The sequence below is a fragment of the Gossypium arboreum genome, chromosome 1, assembly GCF_025698485.1.
Source record: "Gossypium arboreum isolate Shixiya-1 chromosome 1, ASM2569848v2, whole genome shotgun sequence".
Lineage (NCBI taxonomy): Eukaryota > Viridiplantae > Streptophyta > Magnoliopsida > Malvales > Malvaceae > Gossypium > Gossypium arboreum.
In genome coordinates, this window is record NC_069070.1 from 17836867 (window position 1) to 17859156 (window position 22290).

General features: G+C 32.8%; 3 protein-coding genes across 4 annotated transcripts; 2 read left to right on the forward strand and 1 right to left on the reverse strand.

The window, feature by feature from the left end:
- Window positions 1-3883: 3883 nt before the first annotated feature.
- LOC108465867 (eukaryotic peptide chain release factor subunit 1-3-like) lies at window positions 3884-6810 on the reverse strand. 2 transcript variants are annotated; one of them, XM_053027659.1, is made up of 3 exons: window positions 6557-6810; window positions 4343-5817; window positions 3884-4248 (listed from the first exon to the last, which is right to left on the reverse strand). In XM_053027659.1, exon 2 carries the CDS (start codon window positions 5780-5782, stop codon window positions 4472-4474), a length of 1311 nt encoding a protein of 436 aa, XP_052883619.1. In that variant the 5' UTR covers window positions 5783-5817; window positions 6557-6810; the 3' UTR covers window positions 3884-4248; window positions 4343-4471. The 2 variants fall into 2 exon arrangements, with proteins under 2 accessions (XP_052883619.1, XP_052883624.1); XM_053027664.1 differs by having other exon boundaries at window positions 3884-4270.
- A 10636-nt stretch (window positions 6811-17446) lies between these two features.
- Window positions 17447-20104, forward strand: LOC108482202 (pentatricopeptide repeat-containing protein At1g74630). The gene has a single exon (XM_017785317.2). It carries the CDS (start codon window positions 17930-17932, stop codon window positions 19856-19858), a length of 1929 nt encoding a protein of 642 aa, XP_017640806.1. The 5' UTR covers window positions 17447-17929; the 3' UTR covers window positions 19859-20104.
- Window positions 20105-20409: 305 nt separating this feature from the next.
- LOC108480433 (protein EMBRYO DEFECTIVE 514-like) lies at window positions 20410-21948 on the forward strand. The gene is made up of 2 exons (XM_017783437.2): window positions 20410-20917; window positions 21439-21948. The coding sequence occupies exons 1-2, from the start codon at window positions 20564-20566 to the stop codon at window positions 21754-21756; spliced, it is 672 nt and encodes a 223-aa protein (XP_017638926.1). The 5' UTR covers window positions 20410-20563; the 3' UTR covers window positions 21757-21948.
- The last annotated feature ends 342 nt before the right edge of the window (window positions 21949-22290 follow it).

Here is a 22290-nt window from a genome sequence, read left to right on the forward strand (position 1 = left end):
AGCTTCAAAAATTTCCAAGTTCAATTGGTTAGTCAATTCAGTCTTTTTTTCTTGTAATTTGTATTTTTTGGAATTCCGATATTAAGTATTACCCGATCCATGTCGAAATTTTAGCAATTATTAAGTTTTTAAGTGTTGTTAATGTTGAATAATTTTAGTATTAGGGATTAAATTGATAGATTTTTAAGCTAGAAGTGAAAAAGGATTAAATTGTAGAATAAATTGTAAATTTTGAATAATATGGACTAAATTGTGAAAAGTTAAAATTTAGGCATTTAAGTGAAAATAGGAGTTAAATTTAGTTTAAAATGGAATTTGTATAAAAATACGAATTAAATGTGAAAAATAAAAATTAGTCTCGATTTTGGACTAAATTGAAATTTAGGAAAATATTGAGTAAAATTTAAAATATTTAATATGAAATTAAATTATGTTATATTGATGAATTTTAATTGTTTTAATTCCGTAGCTAATGTCGTATCGACATCCTCGACTAAAAAGGGGAAAGATAAAGTTGACGTCGAATAGCTTGGAATTCCTGATTTGTATTTTTATAATTCGAATTTAGTTGTTTATTGTTGTAATTAAATTTAATACATATGGTAAGTGTTGAGGTGAGTATTTGACATTTTGACAGTTGAGTGAAATGAATATATGTGTTAATGTGAAAGTTGGATACTGATTGTTATAGATTGAATTGAATTCATGTGTATATGTAATTATATGAAAACTTAATATTGGATATTGATTGCATATGAAATGTGAAATTAAACCCTACTAACTGTATTGGGCTGAGTCGGATATAAATGGCATGCCATAGGATAGGAAGAGTTCAGGGATTTCTTTGACCTCGAGTCGATGAGGCACTGGGTGCCAATTTACTTCGGTTTAACCGATGAGACACTAGGTGTCAATTTATATAACGCTGGACATGGTTAATACTTCAGATTTATCCGATAAGGCACTAGGTGCCAAACTGGTGTGTTGGTTGGATTCGTGTATTTATCCGAGTCTGAGTCGTGTTAATAGGGGTAATTAAATAAAATGATACTATGATTGATATTGGATGATATTGTCTGTGAATTGAAAATAGTATAGTAATTTGAGACATGAAAATGAGATACATGAGTTATGTACTCATGAATTGGATATGGAATGGATAATGTTATTGTTTTTAAATGATATGTGGATCAAATTTTGAAAAGCTATTATATAGTAAATAATGAGAATTGAGGGAGATATAAAATGATGTATTCATGAGTTGAGTATTGAATGGCTAATGCTTTTGTACAAATAAATGTGGTTTGATATGTGAATAACTATTTATATATCAATTGTGTGAATTGGGACATTATTTAACAAATGAAATATAATAGCATACGATAGTCACAATACTAGACATTAATATGTGCTTAAAATTCAATTGTACATATTATATTATCTTGTCTTTAAATATTCGGATTAAGAAATACCATTGAGTTTTACTCAGCGTAAGGTTTTATTTTTCCTTGCGCAGGTTAGATACTTCACTTTTCATTGTCGATTCAGCATCCAACAATGATCCCGAACTCAAATGTGGTGATGTTTACCTTTTGTGTCGGCATGTACTTAGGGTGTCTAAATAATAGTTATTTTGTGGATTGATTGTAAATGAGGTTATAAGTTTAATTTGTTTTTGAAGCCATATTATGGCATGATAAATTGAACCAAATTTAGATATGTGCGTGTGAATTTAAGTTAGTGTTTAAATGCTTATGAATTAGGCAAAATAGATTGAGTTTGGTATGTTTATAATTTGGATTTGAATGATGCTTTGATGATATGTTTTGAACGTATTTGATCATGTTTTGAACTAGTTAAACGAATGGTTTTTGAGTTGTTTAATGCTTGAGCATGTACAAAATGGTAAATTGGTTATTTAAGGCACCTTTTAGGTCCACACAACTAGACACACGGGCGTGTGAGACGCACAGTTAGCACACGGGCGTGCGATGCCATTTCAAAAGGGTACACGGTCTGGCACACAAGTGTGTGGTTTGGCCGTGTGAACCAAGTTAGAGAGTTACACGGGCACCAACAAGGGCTGCGACACGGTCGTGTGTCCCTATTTCGAATGCCTACACGGCCGTGTGACCCCTGCAGCTTTGAAAATTTTTAATGTATTCCGAAAAATTCTGAGTTTTTGAATTAGTCCCGACTTGTTTCTAACGCATATTTTGGGCCACGAGGGCTCGAATAAAGGACAGTATGTATGAGTTTGATTGGTTTCTGATCTGAATATTATATGATATGAAATGTTTGAAATTTTTGTTTGTTTGATCTGTAAACTCTGTTAATACTCCGTTACCCAGTTCTGGCAATGGATACGGGTTAGGGGTGTTACATTCCCCCAAAATTTTACTCTCTCAACCCTCAAAACTTTTTTATTTCACCCTAAACTTTTACTTTTCACCTTTTATCCCAAATAAAAAATCATTAAAAAAAACTCTAAACCTAAATAGTAATAATTTTATTTATATCTACTATTTATATTATTAAACTAATTCACATTTTTACTATTTATATTATTGAATTGTTTAATTATATTAAATCTTTATAAATTTATGTTAAAATTAAATTATTGATGATGCCATAAAATATTCGTGTTAAAATTTTATGTTGGTATCAATTTTACATTTTATCTTTAAGATAACTTTTATTAAAAATCATATTTTTATATTTAATATATTTTTAATTTCAAAATACATAGTGACAAGAATCAAAAGATATTGAAGGTATAACAAGAGAAAAATTGTGACCATTTATAGTCATTGGAAGCTTTGCTAACAAACTTGTATCAATACAACTCATAAGATATATGAGTAGAAGGACTTGTTTCGGTAGAAGTAGACTTGTATGGTTATAAGTCCCCTAATTATCATTAGAAGTCCTGGAGATATGCTTGAAGTGCTCTTTGACTCACTTCTACAAGTAGAACTTCTCCCAAATATCAATATAACTTTTCATACTTGTATAAAATGAATTTAGAGTATAAATATTTTAAATTGACTCAAAAACATTTATATAAATTAAAACATATTTAAAACATATTTTGAAATTCTTTTACAAGTCTTTGGAATGTTTTAAAAATATTTAACAGAATTTCCATGGTTTTCACCAAATGATTGAGGAAATATAAATTAAAATTTCTTAATATTATTATATCAAAAGCTTAGAAATTAAAGCTAACAATATATAATACTAAAATCTAACTCACCCATGACATGATGAAAAAATAAATATTTCATATATAAAAATTATATTTACTAAAAACAATATTTGAAATAACTAATTGATTTTACAATATTAGAATTTAAAATTCAAATATCATATTTTTAAAATATAAAATAATTCAAATAGGTATTTGATTTATCATATATTAAGATTTATAGATTTACCATACCCTGGTAGAAAAAGTAAATATGTGAAATCTAAAAATTATAATGCAAATATTAATTGATGCTTTTAAAAATAAAATATATTAAACATAATGATATAAAATATATATTTATTATTTTGTCTAATTATTAATTAAAAACATGAGTTAAAAATAAAATAAAACTTGAACAAAACAAAAAACAAAAGCTTTAAAGCTAGCTGAATTAAACAGAAAAAGAAAAAGAAAAAAAAAAGCTAGAGGTAGGATTTGAATTTGGGGCACGTAAACGAAAACCACAAACCTTTTACCATGCAGCCAAATAATAAGTTACCACATTTGGGTTTAGGTAGTGTTTTGTCCCGAATAATCTTGAAAGGGAACTAAACCTTTTACCACTAATTTTGCCCCCAAAATATCAAACACCAGTGAGAAGTAAGACATCATTACTAGCTCTGCGTTCAGATATTATAAAAGCATGTGAACAAGTATAGAAATTAAGCACACAGTTTACATCGTCTGCGAGATAGAATTAAGCACACAAACCAAACCAAACCAAACCAAACTTATTCAACCAAATGCCAACGCGGCGGTATTAACACTACCTAATTTCTAGAAAATAGAAACAAACATAATAATAGCTCCATACAACCACTGCCTTGTGCCCAAGGCAATGTTCAACCACATATATGAGTGAAGTGCCAGTTTTTAATATATGCAAGGCCCTGGTCGAAGAAAATAGAAAGGAAGCTCCCATGGAATCTCCAGCAAGTTTGATGTAAATCTTCCCAGCTAAGCCTTTACAAATTTTAGCTGCTGCTCATTATTCGCTCCTGCAACATCACCGAGTAAAACCTGCTGGACATCAACTATGGAACTATAAAGAGTAGAGAGTAGAGTAAAACCAAAACAGTGTAAAACCCAAACCTTAATTAGATGCGAGGGAAACTTTGAGGGCATTGTGAGCAGTAGTATGCGCGACAGCCCGAGCGCCGGTGCAGGCTTGCTTTTGACCCCATCATCCTGCACCGTTAATGGGGTTGATTTGATTGATTGCTATTCAGAATCATCATATACTTCTTCATCAGAAAATTCATCAAATGATCGCATGTCTAGTTGGTATCGAAGGATGCCTCCAATACCGCCAAACCCACGGCAGAACTGAGAACCCTCCTGGGATTTGTTGGTAACAAACTCAAGGCTACAGCCAAACTGCCTGTAGTCATTAGCAAACCACTCTAAGAGTGGCATCTTCTCAACAACCTCCAGATCTGCAGAGCTGACTGGATCGCGGAAGTTGCTCTCATTGGCTTCCTGCTCCTTGTTTAAATGTTTTATGGTAATTTCACCAGTAGTGCTATTCTTCAGCTGATACCGATTTATGTCCAGATTTTCCCACACTATAAGTGTCTCAACTGCTCCCATCTCCAACGCCTTCAGTGTGTCATCCACTCCAAAAACATACTTCCCAGTATCTTGACTGATCTCCTCAAAGTATTTCCCTATTAAGCGCTTCTCCTGTATGAATTTCACATTCGCCAGGATTTCAGAGGAAAGCTCAATTGCCTGGTTGAAACCATTCTCTCCTCCATAAGAGACATCAACCACATTCAGAATCTTAGCCTGAAGCCGCTGATCAAACATATCAGATTGACTCAGCTCAGTTTTGAAATCAGCTGATCCAGCCAATATTAATCCAGATACATTAGGCTGGCTGGTGGAAGGGTTGATAAAAAATTGAGTAGCAAGTTCAGCTGTCTTCCTCACATAGTTGTGGCGCTTTTCCATTCGAAGTCGAGCAAAACGAAGGGCTGATTGTCCACCTCTCCCATGCTTCTTTGGAAGATCAACACTGAACTTATGAAGTACCTCCCTGGTGTTACCACTTAATGTCCCAAAAAGAGTTCCATTACCATCCATCACAATAAAACCAAACTTATCATCCGACTCCAAAAGTTCATTCAGTGCCTCCGTGTGAAACTTGTTGTCACAGAGATAAAGAGAAGCATTTATAGGCCTGAAAGGCTCAAAATCAATTGTGACTTTCTTTTCTTTCCCATCATCAGTCACAATTGTTCCAGTGTAGAGCACAAGTCCGTTGGGAGGAACCTTACTATAAAGTTTGAGCCTCTGCTGAGCAGATGTGATTGCACCTAACACAGATTGACGGTTGACTCTGCTTTTGATGTTTGAAGCTGTTCCAAATTCATCTCCCAGCATCTTGGTAACCCTTGAAATCTGATCACGTGGAGGCATTATGAGAGATATCATGCTGGTGCCGTTGCCTCTAGCGGCTTCAAGTGCTTTAATAAGCTTCTTGATCTTCCATATCTCAATATTCTTGTCACTCTCGTGACCGTCTGCCATCACTAGGTAAAGTAGTAACTTCCGAAAACAGAAAGCTGCAAAAATTACCCAGAAGCCCAACAAATTGTTTTAAAAAGCTATAACTCAAATCAAAATTATTCAAATCTACCACTAAGGGCATCAAAAAAAGATAAATCAATAAACAAAAAATCTTCAAATGTCAAATCAACAAATAAAAGATCTAGATCAAATAAACAGACGAAGAAAAACAAATCATAATCACGATCTTGTATCAGGTAAAATCAAACATTAGGAAAAGAAACTGCATTTATAACCTTCGCTTACGACACATCAAATTTATTTATACACACAAAAGCATATTCGAATGACCTAAAAATAATTGTGACAAATTATTATCGTCTAACGCGGTAATACTTCAAAGAGCCATCAAAATTCACAAACTTTAAATAAACAAATACACATCAAAGCATATACTTAATCCAAACAAACAAACAAAAAATAACAAAGATGTTAAATACTACAAAAAACAGAAAGAAATACTTGTAAAAAATATATATTCCCAATTTTATTTTTTTCAAAATTAGACCTCCCTACCAACGTAATCATTTTAACAAATTCTGATTGCAACTAATCAAATTTCCAATAAAGCAATAATAAATTGCTAATATTAAAAAAAAGATAATCGAAAACAATAGAAAAAGTTGAGCGCCATATCTGAAATTTCTCCGCCGATCAAATTAGAAATCAGATGGAGATCCAATATAAAAAATTAAAAGACAAACAAATAAATAAATCAAAAAGAAAAACATGAACCTGAGGATTAATCGGCTTGAACGGATTGAAGAAGAGGCTGCAAATTTGCAAGCTTGGTTGAGAGCCAAACGCAGCCGATAATAATATTCTAATCGGCACGGCTACGCAAGTTCCTTTATATAGACACGATGCAGCGGCCCTAGAACCTTGTACTGGTAGAATTGTAATTTTATATATTTCCTACCATATTTATTTATTTATTTATTTATATACAATTAAAGGAAAAAGATTAAAGAGATTCTGGCTGCTCTTTTTTCTTTTTCTTTTCTAATATAACTTTTGTGGTTACCGAATTTATCATTTAAAATATTTTTTTACTTATAAAATTTATTGTATCTTATTTTATATATATATATATATATTATATTACAAAATGTAAAATTCAATTTTAAGTTCAAAATCTATTTAAATGCTACGAGAATTATTTAAATTTTAAAATTAATTAATAATTTTAGAATTTTGTAATAATTTTTAAAAAAATTATATATGTGATAAGATCATAGAATAAAAAAACTGATAGGATTTTTGTGAATTTTAGAGAATCAAACCAAAGTTAAATTATATATATGTTCTTTTTTTAATATTTATGATTTTAACCTTTATTTTTATATATATTTATAAGAATACGTTATCTTTTGAGAAAGAAACCTGAAATGCATTGATAGAAAGTTAAAACCACCAAATTTTAAATTTCTACTATAAAGTAACATTAAATAGTAGTATAGAGAAATAGGATCGAATTCACAGGGACTAATTATCCGATTTAGTCTTTTTTTTGGTGATCAGAATTATTGTCGCGGTATAATTATGCTTACGACCTGTGCGTTGTAAATCATAACTAAATCAACTCTGAGGGATAAATTTGTATTTTCCCATATATCGGAGAGATAATAAATATAAAATTGCAAAATATTTAATATGGATTAATTCTCACGATTAGTTTGTCGGAGCGGTAACCAAACTAAGGCTAAAAGGACTTGGTTAATTATGAAATAAGTCATACTAGATGGAGTATGGAAGAGACTTTTAATGAAAATTGTGAAAAGTAGAAAGAGGAAAGGGCTTGGAAGGCAAATAAATTAAAATGTTGAAAGTAAAGGAAAGAAAAAAAAATGGCAGAATGAAGCCCTGACGCCAGAAATGAAAAAGAAAAAGAAAAGAATTTATTAATTTCAAAAGCTAAGTTTCCTCAGGTATTTATACACATTTTTAGCACTAAAATTTAACTAAATTTTCCTTAAACATTATCACTAGATAAATCAAAATTTTAAAAATCAAATTTAAATTAAAAATCAAATTTAAACGAATTACAGAATTTTAACAATATAAAAATAATTTAATATTTATCTGGCCAATTTCAAATTTTTAATCTTTATCCAGCTAACTTCAAATCTTCAATCTTTCAATCTATCCCTCCTCTTTGTTTTTTGTTCTAATTTAGTCCTTTTTGTTTGATTTTAAATTTTAGCACACCAACTTTATTCCTAATAAAAAAATTCAAATTTAGTAGCACCTTATTCGATAATTAGCCAAAATAGATGCATTAAAATACAAATTTATATTACTATCACGTATCATATAGAGCGCATTTTCAATAAAAATTAATAATTTAGTTTTTTTTTGTTAGATAGTTAAGTATTAATGCTTTTGTCCTTGAGTCCCGAGTTTGATTCCTCTTCTAATTACATTTGTATTTTTATTTCATGTTGTTTCAAATTTTTTCTATTTTAATTAATATTTTTAACATATTAACTTTTTTGTTAGATGGTTAGATAATTGTGATTTCATTATTAAGTTCGGGTTCAAATTCTCTTATAAGCATTTTAATATGTATTTTTATTTGTTGTTTAATTTTTTATTTTTAACTAATGTTTACAATTAATAAATATATTGTTTTTGTTATGAAATAATGAAAGGAAAGAACAAACTAAAGAGAAAATATCAATACAAAGAAGTAATACAATAGAAGATAAACAAGAGAACTTTTTATAGACCTTCTAACATAATACAATCTCTTAAGTTACAAAGAATAAATAGAGGTTTAATTACTACATAAAACCTTCATAATCCATTGGGGGTTGCTACAATGGAGGTTACAACTTTGAGAGTTATGGACATCTATAATAAAGTAATATTTATAACAGTTTTCAAGTTTTTTAATTAATAACTCTTTATATGTAATTATTTTTTAAAAACATCAATGATAAGTGCTAAAAGTAGCATGTTTTAACCTCATTCTTAATATGTTTTTGGGTGATTATTTTATGTTAATTGTGAACTAATACTTTAAAATCATGTTTTAATGCTTAATAGAGCATTTTGGAGCAAAAAGAGAGAAAATCGGATCGTTGGAGAAAGCTACAGGAGGCACATGGGCTGAATCATTTCACACGGCCTACCACATGGCACATGGGCTTGTAGTAGGCCATGTTGATATCACGGGATTTTGTACCAAATAGCAGAAAATCTCAATTTATAAGTTTTTCAGGCATTCTATTGCGTATATATGACAAAAATAAGAAAATAGGAGTGAGTCGTCATAGAATATTCAAAAAAACAACTCGAAAAATACTATTGAAGTTGACTCTGAAGTAGATTTCTGTTAAGATTGAAGATTCTCAGTTGATTCTTAGGAAATTATCATTAGTTTCTTTATTATTTTCGGTTATAATGTGTCTTGAATGTTTTTATTTTCAAGCATGAACTAAATTTCTAAATACCTAGGGGAGACGAACCTTATGATAGATTTTGTCGTTTGATTTTTATTTTAAGCAATAAATACTTAGTTTCTTATTCTTAATTATGTGTGTTTAATTCTTGGGTTAATATTTTTAAATTATTGGTCCATGTTTGATGTGCTTAAATCGATGATTGAATAGACCCTATTTAAGAGTAGATCTTGCATAATTGAGTGGAGTAACATGCAATTCTAGAAATAAGATGACATAAATCTATTGGGTTAGAGTCAAATCTAATAGGAGAATCCATAGCACGAGTTAATGCGATAATAGGGGTTTTATTTAGAAAGAAATTTAAATTAATCAACCTAGAGTCAGTTGCTCTATGCTAGAAAGAGATATTTGTATAGTTTAGGAATTTCTACGGATCAAGGTACTAAGTAAAAGAAATTGCGTAATTTAGATTGATAGTGACAATTGAAATCTAAGTGGATTCTTTACCGGGTATTGTTTTGCTTCTTGATTGTTATTCGATTATTTTTATGTTTTGTTCTTTATTTTATTCGTTAGTTTATTAATTTAGTTAATTTTAGTTTTAATCAATCACTCAAATTATTTAGTTAAATAATAGAAAGACAATAATTACTAGTACTTTTGGTCTTCATGGGAATGATATTTTTACTTACCATAGTCATACTATTAATTGATAGGTGCACTGGCCTTAGTCAAATTTTTAGTTAGTTTCAACGCTTCAATCAACTAATTCTTTTGATATATTTTTCTTTATATATAATATTTATTTATCAAATATTTGTTTTCTCCACCTATATTGTGGGTATAGTAATTTTAAAATTATAAAATCAAATAATTATTTCAGATATCATTATTATTTCAAACATGTAAAATATTTCAAATATCATTGTTTTTCATCTACATTTTGGATATGATATTTCAAATATTTTTATATGTGAAATATTTTAAATACACATACAAAATATATAATATTAAACTTTACTACACTCATGATATGGATTGAAAAATAAATATTACACATATAAAAATTATATTTACTAAAATAATGATATTTGCAATAATTATTTAATTTTATAAATAAAAGAGTTATTAATTAAAAATTATTTATTAATTATAAACATTATTAAAAGTAAAAAAACTTGAAATAACATGAAATGAAAAATACATATTAAAAAACTTATAAAAGGAATTAAACCTAGGTTTCAAAGATGAAATTACAATTATCTAACCATTTAACCAAAAAAAGTTAAGATGTTAAAAGTATTAATTGAAAATAATAAAAGCTTGAAACAAGAAATACAAATGTAAGTAAGAAAGGAATCAAACTCAAAACTTAAGGACAAAAGCACTGATACTTAGCCATCTAACCAAAGAAGCTAAATTATTATTTTTGAGTTAAAACGCACTCTATAAGACCAGGGGCGAAACCAGAAAAGAATTTTTGGGGGGGCCGAAGGAAATTTTAATTTTTTATAGTCTATATATTTATAATTTTTAAAAGATTAAATTGAATTTTTATAATTTTAGGGGGGGCCAAAGTGCAATTTTACCTTTACTGATTTAAAATTTTAAAAAAATCTAAAGGGCCTAAATGAAAATTTTCCATTTTAGGGGGGCGGGGCCCATGCCTGCCCCCTGGTTTCGCCCCTGTATAAGATGCATTTTCAGTTTTCTCTCTCCAAAAGCGACATATTCTCATAAGGGTAGACTATAAAAATAGTCACTTTTGTTTGCCTTAGATTACATTTTAGTCACTTATATTTGAAATGTTACGTTTTAGTCACTTACGTTATCATTTTGTTATGAAGTGTTCACATTGTCGTTGAGCTCTATTATCTCCTTAGCGACAATCCTATGTGGCAGTCCAAATGAGTTTTAAATTCTAACTTGGATGTCCAACGGGGATGAGAATAGTTTTTTCAGCCAAAATTGAAAGGAAAACTAAAAGAAAAAGGAGACGAATGATTTTTCTTTTCCAGTTCAAGGTGTAATTGATTTAAAATTTTCAATTAATTAAATTTATTTAATTAAAAACATATTCTTATCCCAGTTGGACATCCAAGTTGACATTTAAAATCCATTTGGACTGCCACGTAGGATTGCCATTAGGGAGGTAACGGAGTTTAACGGTAGAGTGACCACTTCGTAACAAAACGACAACCTAAGTGACTAAAATGTAATATTTTAAACATAAGTGACTAAAATGTAATCTGAGACAAATAAAAGTGACTATTTTATAGTTTACCCTTCTCATAAATATATAAAAAGATCTAAAATCATAAATATTAAAAAAGGCATATATATATATATATATATATATATATATATATATAAATTACTCATCAAAGCTCAACTATAATTTTTTTTTTGGAAAATGTAGATAAAGCAATAAAAATTAAACTATTATCATTCTAGGCATTACAAAACTATTTAAATTTTTATCTAAAATCTAAAGAATTGCATTTAGTCGGAAAACAAAAATACCCAATTCTAAGTTAAAAGTCATGGTCGTTGTTCAATCCACTAATCGATTTTTTTCACGAAACATATGCTTAAACTCAATTTCCCAATCACAATCAACTAATATTTTTATGCTCCGTAGCACAATATTATCATAATTCATCACGACCTCCATACAAAAAAATCCAAAGCTCAACTATAAATATTTCATAGACACTAAATGTAAATTGAATCATACATGATTTTTTGTGCAAAAATAATATTAAGGGTTACCTTGGTTAGAAAAACATTCTTAACCAATGTATTTTTTTTTAAAAATTTCAAGCAAGGTCAAAATAACAATTATTATTATTATTATTTTAAGTGAATAATCTTTTAATATGTTTCTCAGTTTGCGGTCTTTGTTAATTTAAAAGATTCAACATATTTAAAAAGATTTACATTTTTTGGACCTCGCAACGAAATTAATTGGCATATGTGAGTGGAAAATTAGTTTCACATTTAAATAAAAACTAAAAAAGCAATTGATATTTTTAAATATATATTTAAAATATATATACATACCAATTCTGAAATAAAATTTAAATATTTAATGTTTAAAAAGAAACTTTTTATTCAAACCTTAAATTAACAAAACACCAAAAATTTGTTAACTCCATTAGATAATAAAGTTTAACAAAAATAAATTAAAATATAAAATATGAAATATAGGTTACACATGTTTGAGACTAAATTAATTAAAAACTTTAATTTTTTAAGAATTTTAACGAAATAGATCGGTTTCTAGCATATTTATTGTAATAGACTAATTTTGAAGAAAGAGAGTGAAAATTCGTCAACTGGATTTGTTTTCACCTACATTAACCTCCCCTCAATGGCCGAATTGCCCAATGGTCGAATTCATTCAAATTCAAATCCAATGGTCGAAAATGACTAGTTTTTTGTCTATTAACCCAAATCTTTTTCTCATTTTTTTCATTCAAATCCATTTCTATCATTTCTCTCATTGTTTTAGTTCTAAAATTTTAATTAAAATTCTTTGAAGTTTGTCTTGATTTAATTATGTTTTTTTTTTTATTCTTTTTAATTCAATTTTGGAATGATAAATACTCTTATTCGTTTCGATGACAATCATATTTCTGCGTTCCAATTGCAAATGGTAAGAAAATATTTCAAATATTTATAATTTTATTTAAGTTAATTATTAAGTTATTAAAAAGATTAAATTTTAATTTTTTTTCTATAATCAGGTCGAAGATCGGATTTTGGAGACATATATACACAATCTATCTTCGACGTCATCACGTATGATTGAACCCTATTTGAAAGATGCGAGATTCTTGCACGTGTCCCGTATGCTCAGGCGTGTAAATTGGACCCTACACTTATTAGCGCGTTGGTGGAAAGATGAAGACCTGAGACACACACATTCCACTTTTCATGTGATGAGTGTACAATCACACTCGAGGACGTTCAATTACAACTCGATTTACCGGTGGATGGGCCAGTCATTTCGGGATTAATGGTCGTTGGCATTTGGAGCGACATTTTCGAGCAACTGTTAAGTAACGTGCAAGACAAATTTTTCAGTAGCCAGATAGAGATGAAATGGTTTCAAGAAAATTTCCAAAATCTCCACGAGAGTTTGAGTCCACTTGAAAGAGAACAACATGCCCAAGCATACATACTGTGATTTAATTGGAGTGTTCTAATGCCCAATAAATCTCAAACTCTTGTACGTTTAAGGTGACTGCTACAACTCGTCGACTTGAAAGAAACGGGCCGACTCAGTTAGAGGTTAGCCATGTCAGTGACGTTGTACTGAGAGATGTACCGGGTGATACAACCACCAAAAAATTAAAATTGGTGGTTGCGTACTCCTTTTATAGTCATGGGCATGGTTTCGACTACCATTTTTATGTCATTGAGTCGAATACCCTTATATTTTCCCACTCGTAACAAGCTAAAATTAATCCTATAATATAATTATCATAATATGATTTAATTAGGCCAATTTTTTAAAAAATATTATTTTAATAGGTGGTGTCATATCCCGAGTTATGTGGGACTATAGGAAGAGTTCGAAGATATTAGTCTACTGTTAGATCATCAATCAAAAGACAATGTTAGTTTTTTAAAATTTTTAGTTACATTTCAAAAATAATAAGTTGATAATAAACTTTATTATTTCGTACTATAGTTTGAATGGATGTCATACTTTGATCCGAGAATTCAAATTAATGCATCATGTCCGAATTCTTGGTCAATCCAAATGTGTAGCACGTCAATGTGTCATTGATAGTTTATGCTATGGTGGAGATGCATGGATTCAATCAGGTGACGCAATAGTTCGAGTTTAGGCAAGTTATTTCGCCGCCAACCCAAGACATTGAAACATTGCACATGGTCGACTTGCGAGGAAGAATTGATGAAGATTGGCCTAAATTTTACAAGCAATATATCAACATTTCGAAGCATAGATACGAGTTTTTACCAATTCGCAAACCGATTATCGCTTGGGAATTGGCCACCGCTTCGAAGTACATGCCATGGTTTAGACACATGGCAAGCCATATCTACTGTCAGAGGAGGTAAGGGATACGCAACGTCGTACGAGGAGGCCATGACGACCGCATCGGAATCTTAGATCTGGAATAAATGCTGAGACGGGTTCATCATTGAGTCTAACCCAACAATAAATATCGATGGCTACACCATCTCCCAATCAATATGGCTCGACTTATTCTGGTGCTTTTACTAACCTCGTATTTTTTACACAAGCACCATACTATGAACCACCGTACCCTGCTTCAACACTGTCTCAGGTTTTTTTTTGCACCATCTACCATATTATCTACAATTGGTGTATACGACATCATACACTTATATGTTGATAGTGTCACAAACACCCCTGATATCATTGTTTTACCAATGTGGCTCATTTTCACAACCACTTATTCGTGGAATGGAGGACACATGATGGAAACCTAGGACGACAAGGAGATGAAGATGAAAACAACGATTAAGGTGAATATGAAGATGAAAATAAAAAAGAGGAGAAGCCAAAACCCTAACTTGTATGAAGAAGGAATCCATCTCACAACCGATATCCACTGGGTTGTGGCACACATTTGGCCTAACAACGCAGACAATTTTTTCGGTTTCCACGAAAAAATGGAACAAACTTTTATATTGTATTGTTTTGTATTGCACATCAATAATATACATATATTTACAATTTACCAAAAAATGAGAATCAATGAAAAAAATTAACAAATTATATATAAAACATCTTTAAATTTGTTAACGAGGTCTTGTCCTTAATGTATCTTCAAGTGTGGACATTTTTGCCTAGTATGACTTGAGTTCCTACAATAATTGCATAACCTCAGTTGGTTTGTCCTCTCCTGAATATCCATATTGTCGCGTATCTGAGTAGAAATCAGCTGAACTTTTGGCTTGCGACATAAAAAAATATTTGCTACCAACTAGAATGGAGCGTTCGATACAAACAAGTCACATATGTTTATTTGGGATATGTTTATCTGGGATGGTGGGAATTCATATTTCTACATATTATATATGTGTTCTAGTTTGTATACTTCATTCACAAAGCTCATGCAATTTAGACGTGCCGAGGTACATACAATAATTGCATGTGCCCATGGATAATGAAGTGTGTTAAATGTCTCACAGTTGCAGGTCTGTCGTCTCGGGTTTACACAGTACATGTGTTCTTAAAAGAGTTTTCAAAAAAAAAAATCACTTAATCAAGATGTCTAAAAATAATACCTTGGGAAATTAGAAAATAAAGACCGATATTCTCAGGTTTTGGAAAAATTTTAGGGGGTTGAAATTAAGAGGGGGAAAATGCCTCGCTAGGTGTGCTCTTTCAGTGATGTAGTAGAAAGATGCACTGAAAGTGCACCAAGGATGCGTTTTCAGTTGACAGTCGCATCTTTCTACCACATCACTGAAAACGCGCTCCTAACGGGGCGTTTTCCTCTTCCTAATTTTAATCCCCTAAAAAGTTTTCAAATTCCAGGAATCTCAATCCTTATTTTTTAGATATCCTGATATTCCCAGGATATTTTTAGATTAACCGAAGCACATTTTTTTCCTCTTTCACTTGTTGTCCATCTAGCTGCCTATATAAAGGGGGTTTTGCTTCCCCTACTCCATCAACTCTCTTGATCACCTCCCCTCACCCCGAAAAACTTTTCTACACCATTGTTTATATTTTACTTTCAAGTGTTAACTTTTTCGACGAACAAATTTATTTCTGTTTGAAGGAGCCATTGTGCTAGCTTTACAGTGTGTTTAAGTTCACGATGATGCGCTGGTGCTTTTAAACCCACATATTTCATTTTTCATGTTGGGACGAAACTATTGCATTAGAAGCTCATTGCATTGCAACTAATGCTTCGAGTTTGTGGTGCTTATACGATCACAGGTTGTAGTGTAACTATGAGTCCTATTTGATGGACGTTAATGTGCGATTGCAACTTGGAGTATGACTCAAGAGCCTACTTGATAGTGGTTATGCGGTCACGGGTTCAAGTTTCACCTCACCAGAAGAGTATGCTTTGTAAAACCGATACATAAGTTTGAGATCATAATCATAAGGAAAAACTCAGGGGCTTTCTAGTATAATCTACTTACTTTTTTTCTTCGGCTTTACCGAGGACAATATCATCAACCTCCCTCTTGTCCGAAACTGTGATGAAGTTAGGGGCAAGTGGATTGTTAGGGGCTAAGTGACTGTAACGTTGGAGAAAAGTTGGACTATGATTAAATAAATAATTAATAACTACAACCGCTATTGCCTTGACTCGACCTCCAGCTACTATTGTTGCCCCGACTCGACCTTCAGCTTCTATCCACAACTACCGTTGTTCCCCCTGATAGTGCTTTTGTATCCAACTCTATCATTGTTTTGGATAATAGGGAAGTTACGGATCCTTCTTTTGGTGGAGTTGGTTATACTGGAATGCCCTAAAATTTTTCTCTAAAATTATCATCTCAAACTTCTGTATCAAGTTTACAAACCATCCTCTTTTGGTAAGGTGGAACTTGAACCCATAACCAGATAATCATTGTCAAGTGGGCTCCCAAGGTATATTCCAAACCATGGTCCCATATTAACATTCGTCAACTAGGAGCTCTTGTTATACTACAACTCATGACAACATATTCACTGCGAACTTGGAGCCTGATTTGCAATGCGATGACCTTCTAAGGCAATGGTTTCATCCCGACATGACAGAAGAAATGTATAGGTCTCCTAGCACTATTGCATCATCGTCTACTGAAAGGTACCTTTAAGCTTTCACAACGTCTACCTCAAACACAAACACAAATAAATCGGCCTCTTATTATTTCCAACCTTAAACCTTAAACCCTAAACCCAAAAATAAACCATAAACCCTTAAAAACCCTAGCAAACACTAAAATTTATTTACTATCCTAAAAAAAGCTAAACCCTAAAAACCCTAACAAAACCTTAACCCAACTCTTACACAAACCCTAAAAACCCTTAAAACCAGACGAATAAACCAAAATCAACCTATTCCAATAAATATGCCAAAAACTAGCCTATTCCGATAAATATACCAAAAACTGGCCTATTCCCTCAAATTTTTAAACTGGTATTTTTGGCTAATTTAGCCCATGTTTGGCCCTCTTAGTGAATGAGAAGAAACTCTCGCTTTTAGGGACACTAAACAACAAAGGAAAACCTGAGGCTCAAACCCTTTTATCGTTGGAGCTACCTAATGAGACTTTTAGCAAATTTATCAGCACCCTATATCAAATTGTGGGGAAGGAAAAGACTCATTATGCTGGAACTTCTTAGTTAATGGGGAATTCACACTAAAAAGTGTGTACCAGAATGATGTAGGAATTAAGATGTTTTCCTAAGGAAATCATAATCATTCTTGGTCATAGATTTGGAAACTCTATATCCCACTGAAATGAAAAATTTTCATGTGGAATGTGTTCTGGAGATTCCACATTCACACTTCTAGCAAGGAGAAGCATAACCATGCAACCTGAATGTCCACCATGCAAAACTCAACTTGGGATAGACTGCTTGCTATTAATAACAAATTGCTAGTTGTGCTTATTTTGTATCAGACTTGATTTATTAATTTGCTCTCTTCTGATTAAAAGTAGAGCCATGGAGCATGAACATAACTGAGAAATGAACAACGCACCCCACCACTGCCTCTCTTTGTTAACCAGCTGCAAAACTCTCAAAATCCTCAAACAAATCCACGCTTCTCTCGTCAAAACCGGCCACCACTCCGACCCTTTTTTCGCCGGAAAGCTAATTCTCCATAGCGCAGTAACGGTTCCCGGTGCTCTCCACTACGCTCGCCGTTTCTTCCTTAACTTCCCAAACCCGGATGTCTTCATGTATAACACGCTTATTCGAGGGTTCTCGGAATCGGGTATCCCTCAGAATTCAATATTTACTTTCATAGATATGTGTGGGAAATCATTGGTTCCTCCTGATAGCTTCTCTTTCGCGTTTGTTCTTAAGGCGGCGGCAAATCACGGGTCGTTGAGAACTGGGATTCAGCTTCATTGTCAAGCTCTGATTCATGGTTTCGAAACCCATTTGTTTGTTGGTACGACCTTGATTAGCATGTATGGAGAATGCGGCTCTGTTTATTTTGCGAAGAAAGTGTTTGACCAAATGCGTGAACCAAATGTTGTAGCTTGGAATGCTGTTATCACGGCTTGTTTTAGGTGTGGTGATGTAAAGGGTGCACGAAAAATGTTTGATATGATGCCTTTTAAGAATTCGACTTCATCGAATGTAATTCTTGCAGGGTATGCGAAAGCTGGTGAGATGGAGATTGCCAGGAAAGTGTTTTGGGATATGAAAGTGAAGGATAATGTTTCTTGGAGTACTATGATTGCCGGATTAGCGCATAATGGGTTCTTTGATGAGGCTTTTGCGTACTTTAGGGAGTTGCGAATGATAGGGTTGAGACCGAATGAGGTTAGCTTGACTGGGGTGCTCTCAGGCTGCGCACAAGTTGGGGCATCTGAGTTTGGTAAAATCTTACATGGATTTATTGAGAAATCTGGGTTTAATTGGATTCCTACCGTGAACAATGCACTTGTGGATATGTATGCAAGGTGTGGGAATGTAGGGATGGCTCGATTAGTTTTTCGGAGTATGCTACATAAAAGTGTTGTTTCTTGGACATCAATGATAGAGGGGCTTGCAATGCACGGTTATGCGGAAGAGGCGATACGGGTTTTCCATGAGATGGAAGGATGCGGAATTAGGCCAGATTGGATTACCTTTGTTTCACTCCTATACGCTTGTAGTCATGCCGGGTTGATTGAACAAGGATGTAACTATTTTTCTACGATGAAGGATGTGTATGATATCGAACCTACAGTTGAGCACTATGGCTGCATGGTTGATTTGTATGGTCGAGCTGGTTACCTACAGAAGGCTTATGACTTTGTATGTCAAATGCCAATAACGCCTAATGCTATAATTTGGCGAACTCTTCTTGGTGCTTGCGGCATTCATGGGAATGTTGAGTTGGCAGAGCAAGTAAAGGCGAGACTTTTTGATCTAGAACCTGATGATTCGAGTGATAATGTGCTGCTGTCAAATATTTATGCAGTTGCAGGGAAATGGAAGGATGTCGCCACTGTGAGGCAGTCAATGACAGATCAGAAGATTAAGAAAACACCTGGTTGGAGTATGATCGAAGTTGACAGGACAATGTATAGGTTCGTGGCAGGGGAAAAAACGAATAAGACTACAGCAGAGGCTTACGAGAAGCTTAAGGAGATAATTAAAAGGCTTAGGCTTGAGGGAGGTTATGTTCCTGAAGTTGCAAGTGTGTTGCACGATGTAGATGAGGAAGAAAAGGAAGATTCGGTATCCAAACACAGCGAGAAGCTTGCTGTAGCTTTCGGGATCTCAAGGCTTTGTAAGGGGAGGGTTATAAGAATAGTAAAGAATCTGAGAATATGCAGAGATTGTCATACTGTTATGAAGTTGATCTCTAAGGTTTATGGATTAAAACTTGTTGTCAGAGATCGAAGTCGGTTTCACTCATTCGATGATGGCGCTTGTTCTTGCAAAGATTACTGGTGATTTGAGAAGAAATTCGAGTCTTCAACTGTTGGAATGCCATCAATTTCGGCACACTGAACGAAAGCAGAGGAGCAGACAAGTATGGCGAGGCTGTATCAAATTTTTGAGTCTTTCATCAAATATGGGTGGAGATATTCACCTGAACCTGATTGTGTTCAAGTGGAACTAATCGATTTTAGATGACTGTGAATATTGATCCACTTTGCACCAAAACAAATTATTCTTAATGCCTTTAACATTACACAATATTTTGTGTTGCAGAAAGCAAATTATGAACTACACAAATATGATATATATTTAATATGGACACAAATTTTATGTTCCTATCTAATCTTGTAAGTTCTTCTGATAGATACCAAAAATAAAACCAACCGGTTTATTAAACTATCCATACCAACCGGTTTATTAACAAGTCATTGAATTATACAGTCACATCAACAAAATTTAGGTATCAAATTGGATATTTTAAAAATAGAGATATCACATTAAAACAAACCCTAAAAGATTGGGCCATTCATGACATTATCCCAAAAAATTATCAAAACCGTCTAGCGTAGTGGCCGAGTGGGATTTAGCACACTTGTAATTATTAAGGAAGCAAGGTATAAAGCCTCTTTTTCTACCCATGAAAAACTAAACAAAACCTCTGTGCAAACTCCTCCACTGCCGCCAAGCGTTCTAGGGTTTGAAATCTTATCTTCCTCAATGGCGGATAAAGAGCCGTCGCCGGAGCCCGCCGAGGCCAACCCACCATCTGAAGACATGGATCTCGAAAACCTTGACTCCTCCGCCCAAAACCCTAATGCCGGGGACGACGCCAACGGTGACTCCAAATCGAAGCGCGGGAGAGAGGAAGACGGCGAAGAAACCGAAGACGTTTCCAAAAAGCAGAAACTGGAGAAGTCCGTAGAGGAAGAAAGGCTGGAGAAGAAGTCAGATGAGTCACCGGAGTCGGGTCGTGTACGGCTCGGTCCGAAGGAGTTCGGGTCGTCTTCGGAGATGTTGGATTACTTTTGCTATTTGCTTCATCATTGGGGTACTCAACTGAACTTTAACAAGGTACTAATTAAATTATCTTCTTCTTCTTCTTCTTTTTGTTTTTTTTGGTTTCGCTGTTAGTTTTCATTGGTAGTTGATGATCTATTTTATGTAGAAGAAGAAATTTTTTTATTTTTTGTTTGTATCAGTAGTAGCATTACAATTATAGTTTTGATGGTGAATGAAGATAGTAGATGATTGCACTGGCATAAAGGTGTAAACTTTTTAGTTTCATGAAGCTTGATGTTGTAATTGTTTATTAGAAGCCAAGTATAACATTACTCTATGGGAAAACATAGAAGTAAAATTGAAAATACCCTGTGTCATATGTATATCAAAATCTGATACTCTCACTTGAGTCTAAGTAATATAGATTGGCGTTTTAATATTGTTTAGTTTGAGGAAAGGCTGCTTTGTAGGAATGATAGAAAATGCACATAAGATTCATTGCTTTTATCTTGTATTGTCAAATTTGATCCTTAGGCACTGAAATATTTGAATTTTTGTTTCATATTGCGATCATTTTTGGCTTTGTGTTGCAGTATGAACATATGGTATTGCTGGATTTGCTTAAAAAAGGTCATCTAGAGCCTGAGAGAAAGATTGGTGGAGGGGTCAAAGCTTTCCAAATCCGTATTCATCCACAGTGGAAGAGTAAATGTTTCTTTGTGATTAGGGATGATGAAACTATGGATGACTTTAGCTTCCGCAAGTGTATTGATCATATACTGCCCCTACCTGAAGATTTGAAGGGAAAAAGCGATTCAAACAGGGCATCGGGTGGCGGTGGCGGTTGGAGAGGACGTGGTGGGAAAGGAGGTGGACGAGGCCGTGGAAAAGGTGGTAAGTCAAGAAACTGAAGTGGTAGTAGTAGTTAAAAATGGAGTTGAATTTGGATTAAACTCTTTGGTAGGATCAGAACTGCTTTGTTTTGATTATATATCTGACCCTAAAGTTCCAAATTGAATTGCACTCTCAAAGTTATGGATATTGATGTTATCAGTGCTCTTTTTTATGGCATTTATATATTTTGGTGTTGCATTTTTAAGCAATATTGTGGGATTTGCCCATAATTACTGGTAGTGTCCGGTGACAAAAGATAGAAAAAGCTTGATGCTGTTATCTTCTGATTAAAAATAAGTAATGCGCCCAAATTAGATAGAAAAACACAATCAATGGTCTCCAAGTGAAACTCTCTTGTATTTGTTGTAGACTTTAGGCGAAATGATAATGTCTATAATCCGTGAATCAAGCCAATAGGTTTATAGTTGAATCCTTTAAATGTATCGTATCTATACATATACGTATGAAGTTAGTGCCTTTCTTTCCTTATTTTTTTTTAAATTAAATATTTATCCCTAAATATTTTTAAATTTAAAATTTTAAGGCTACCA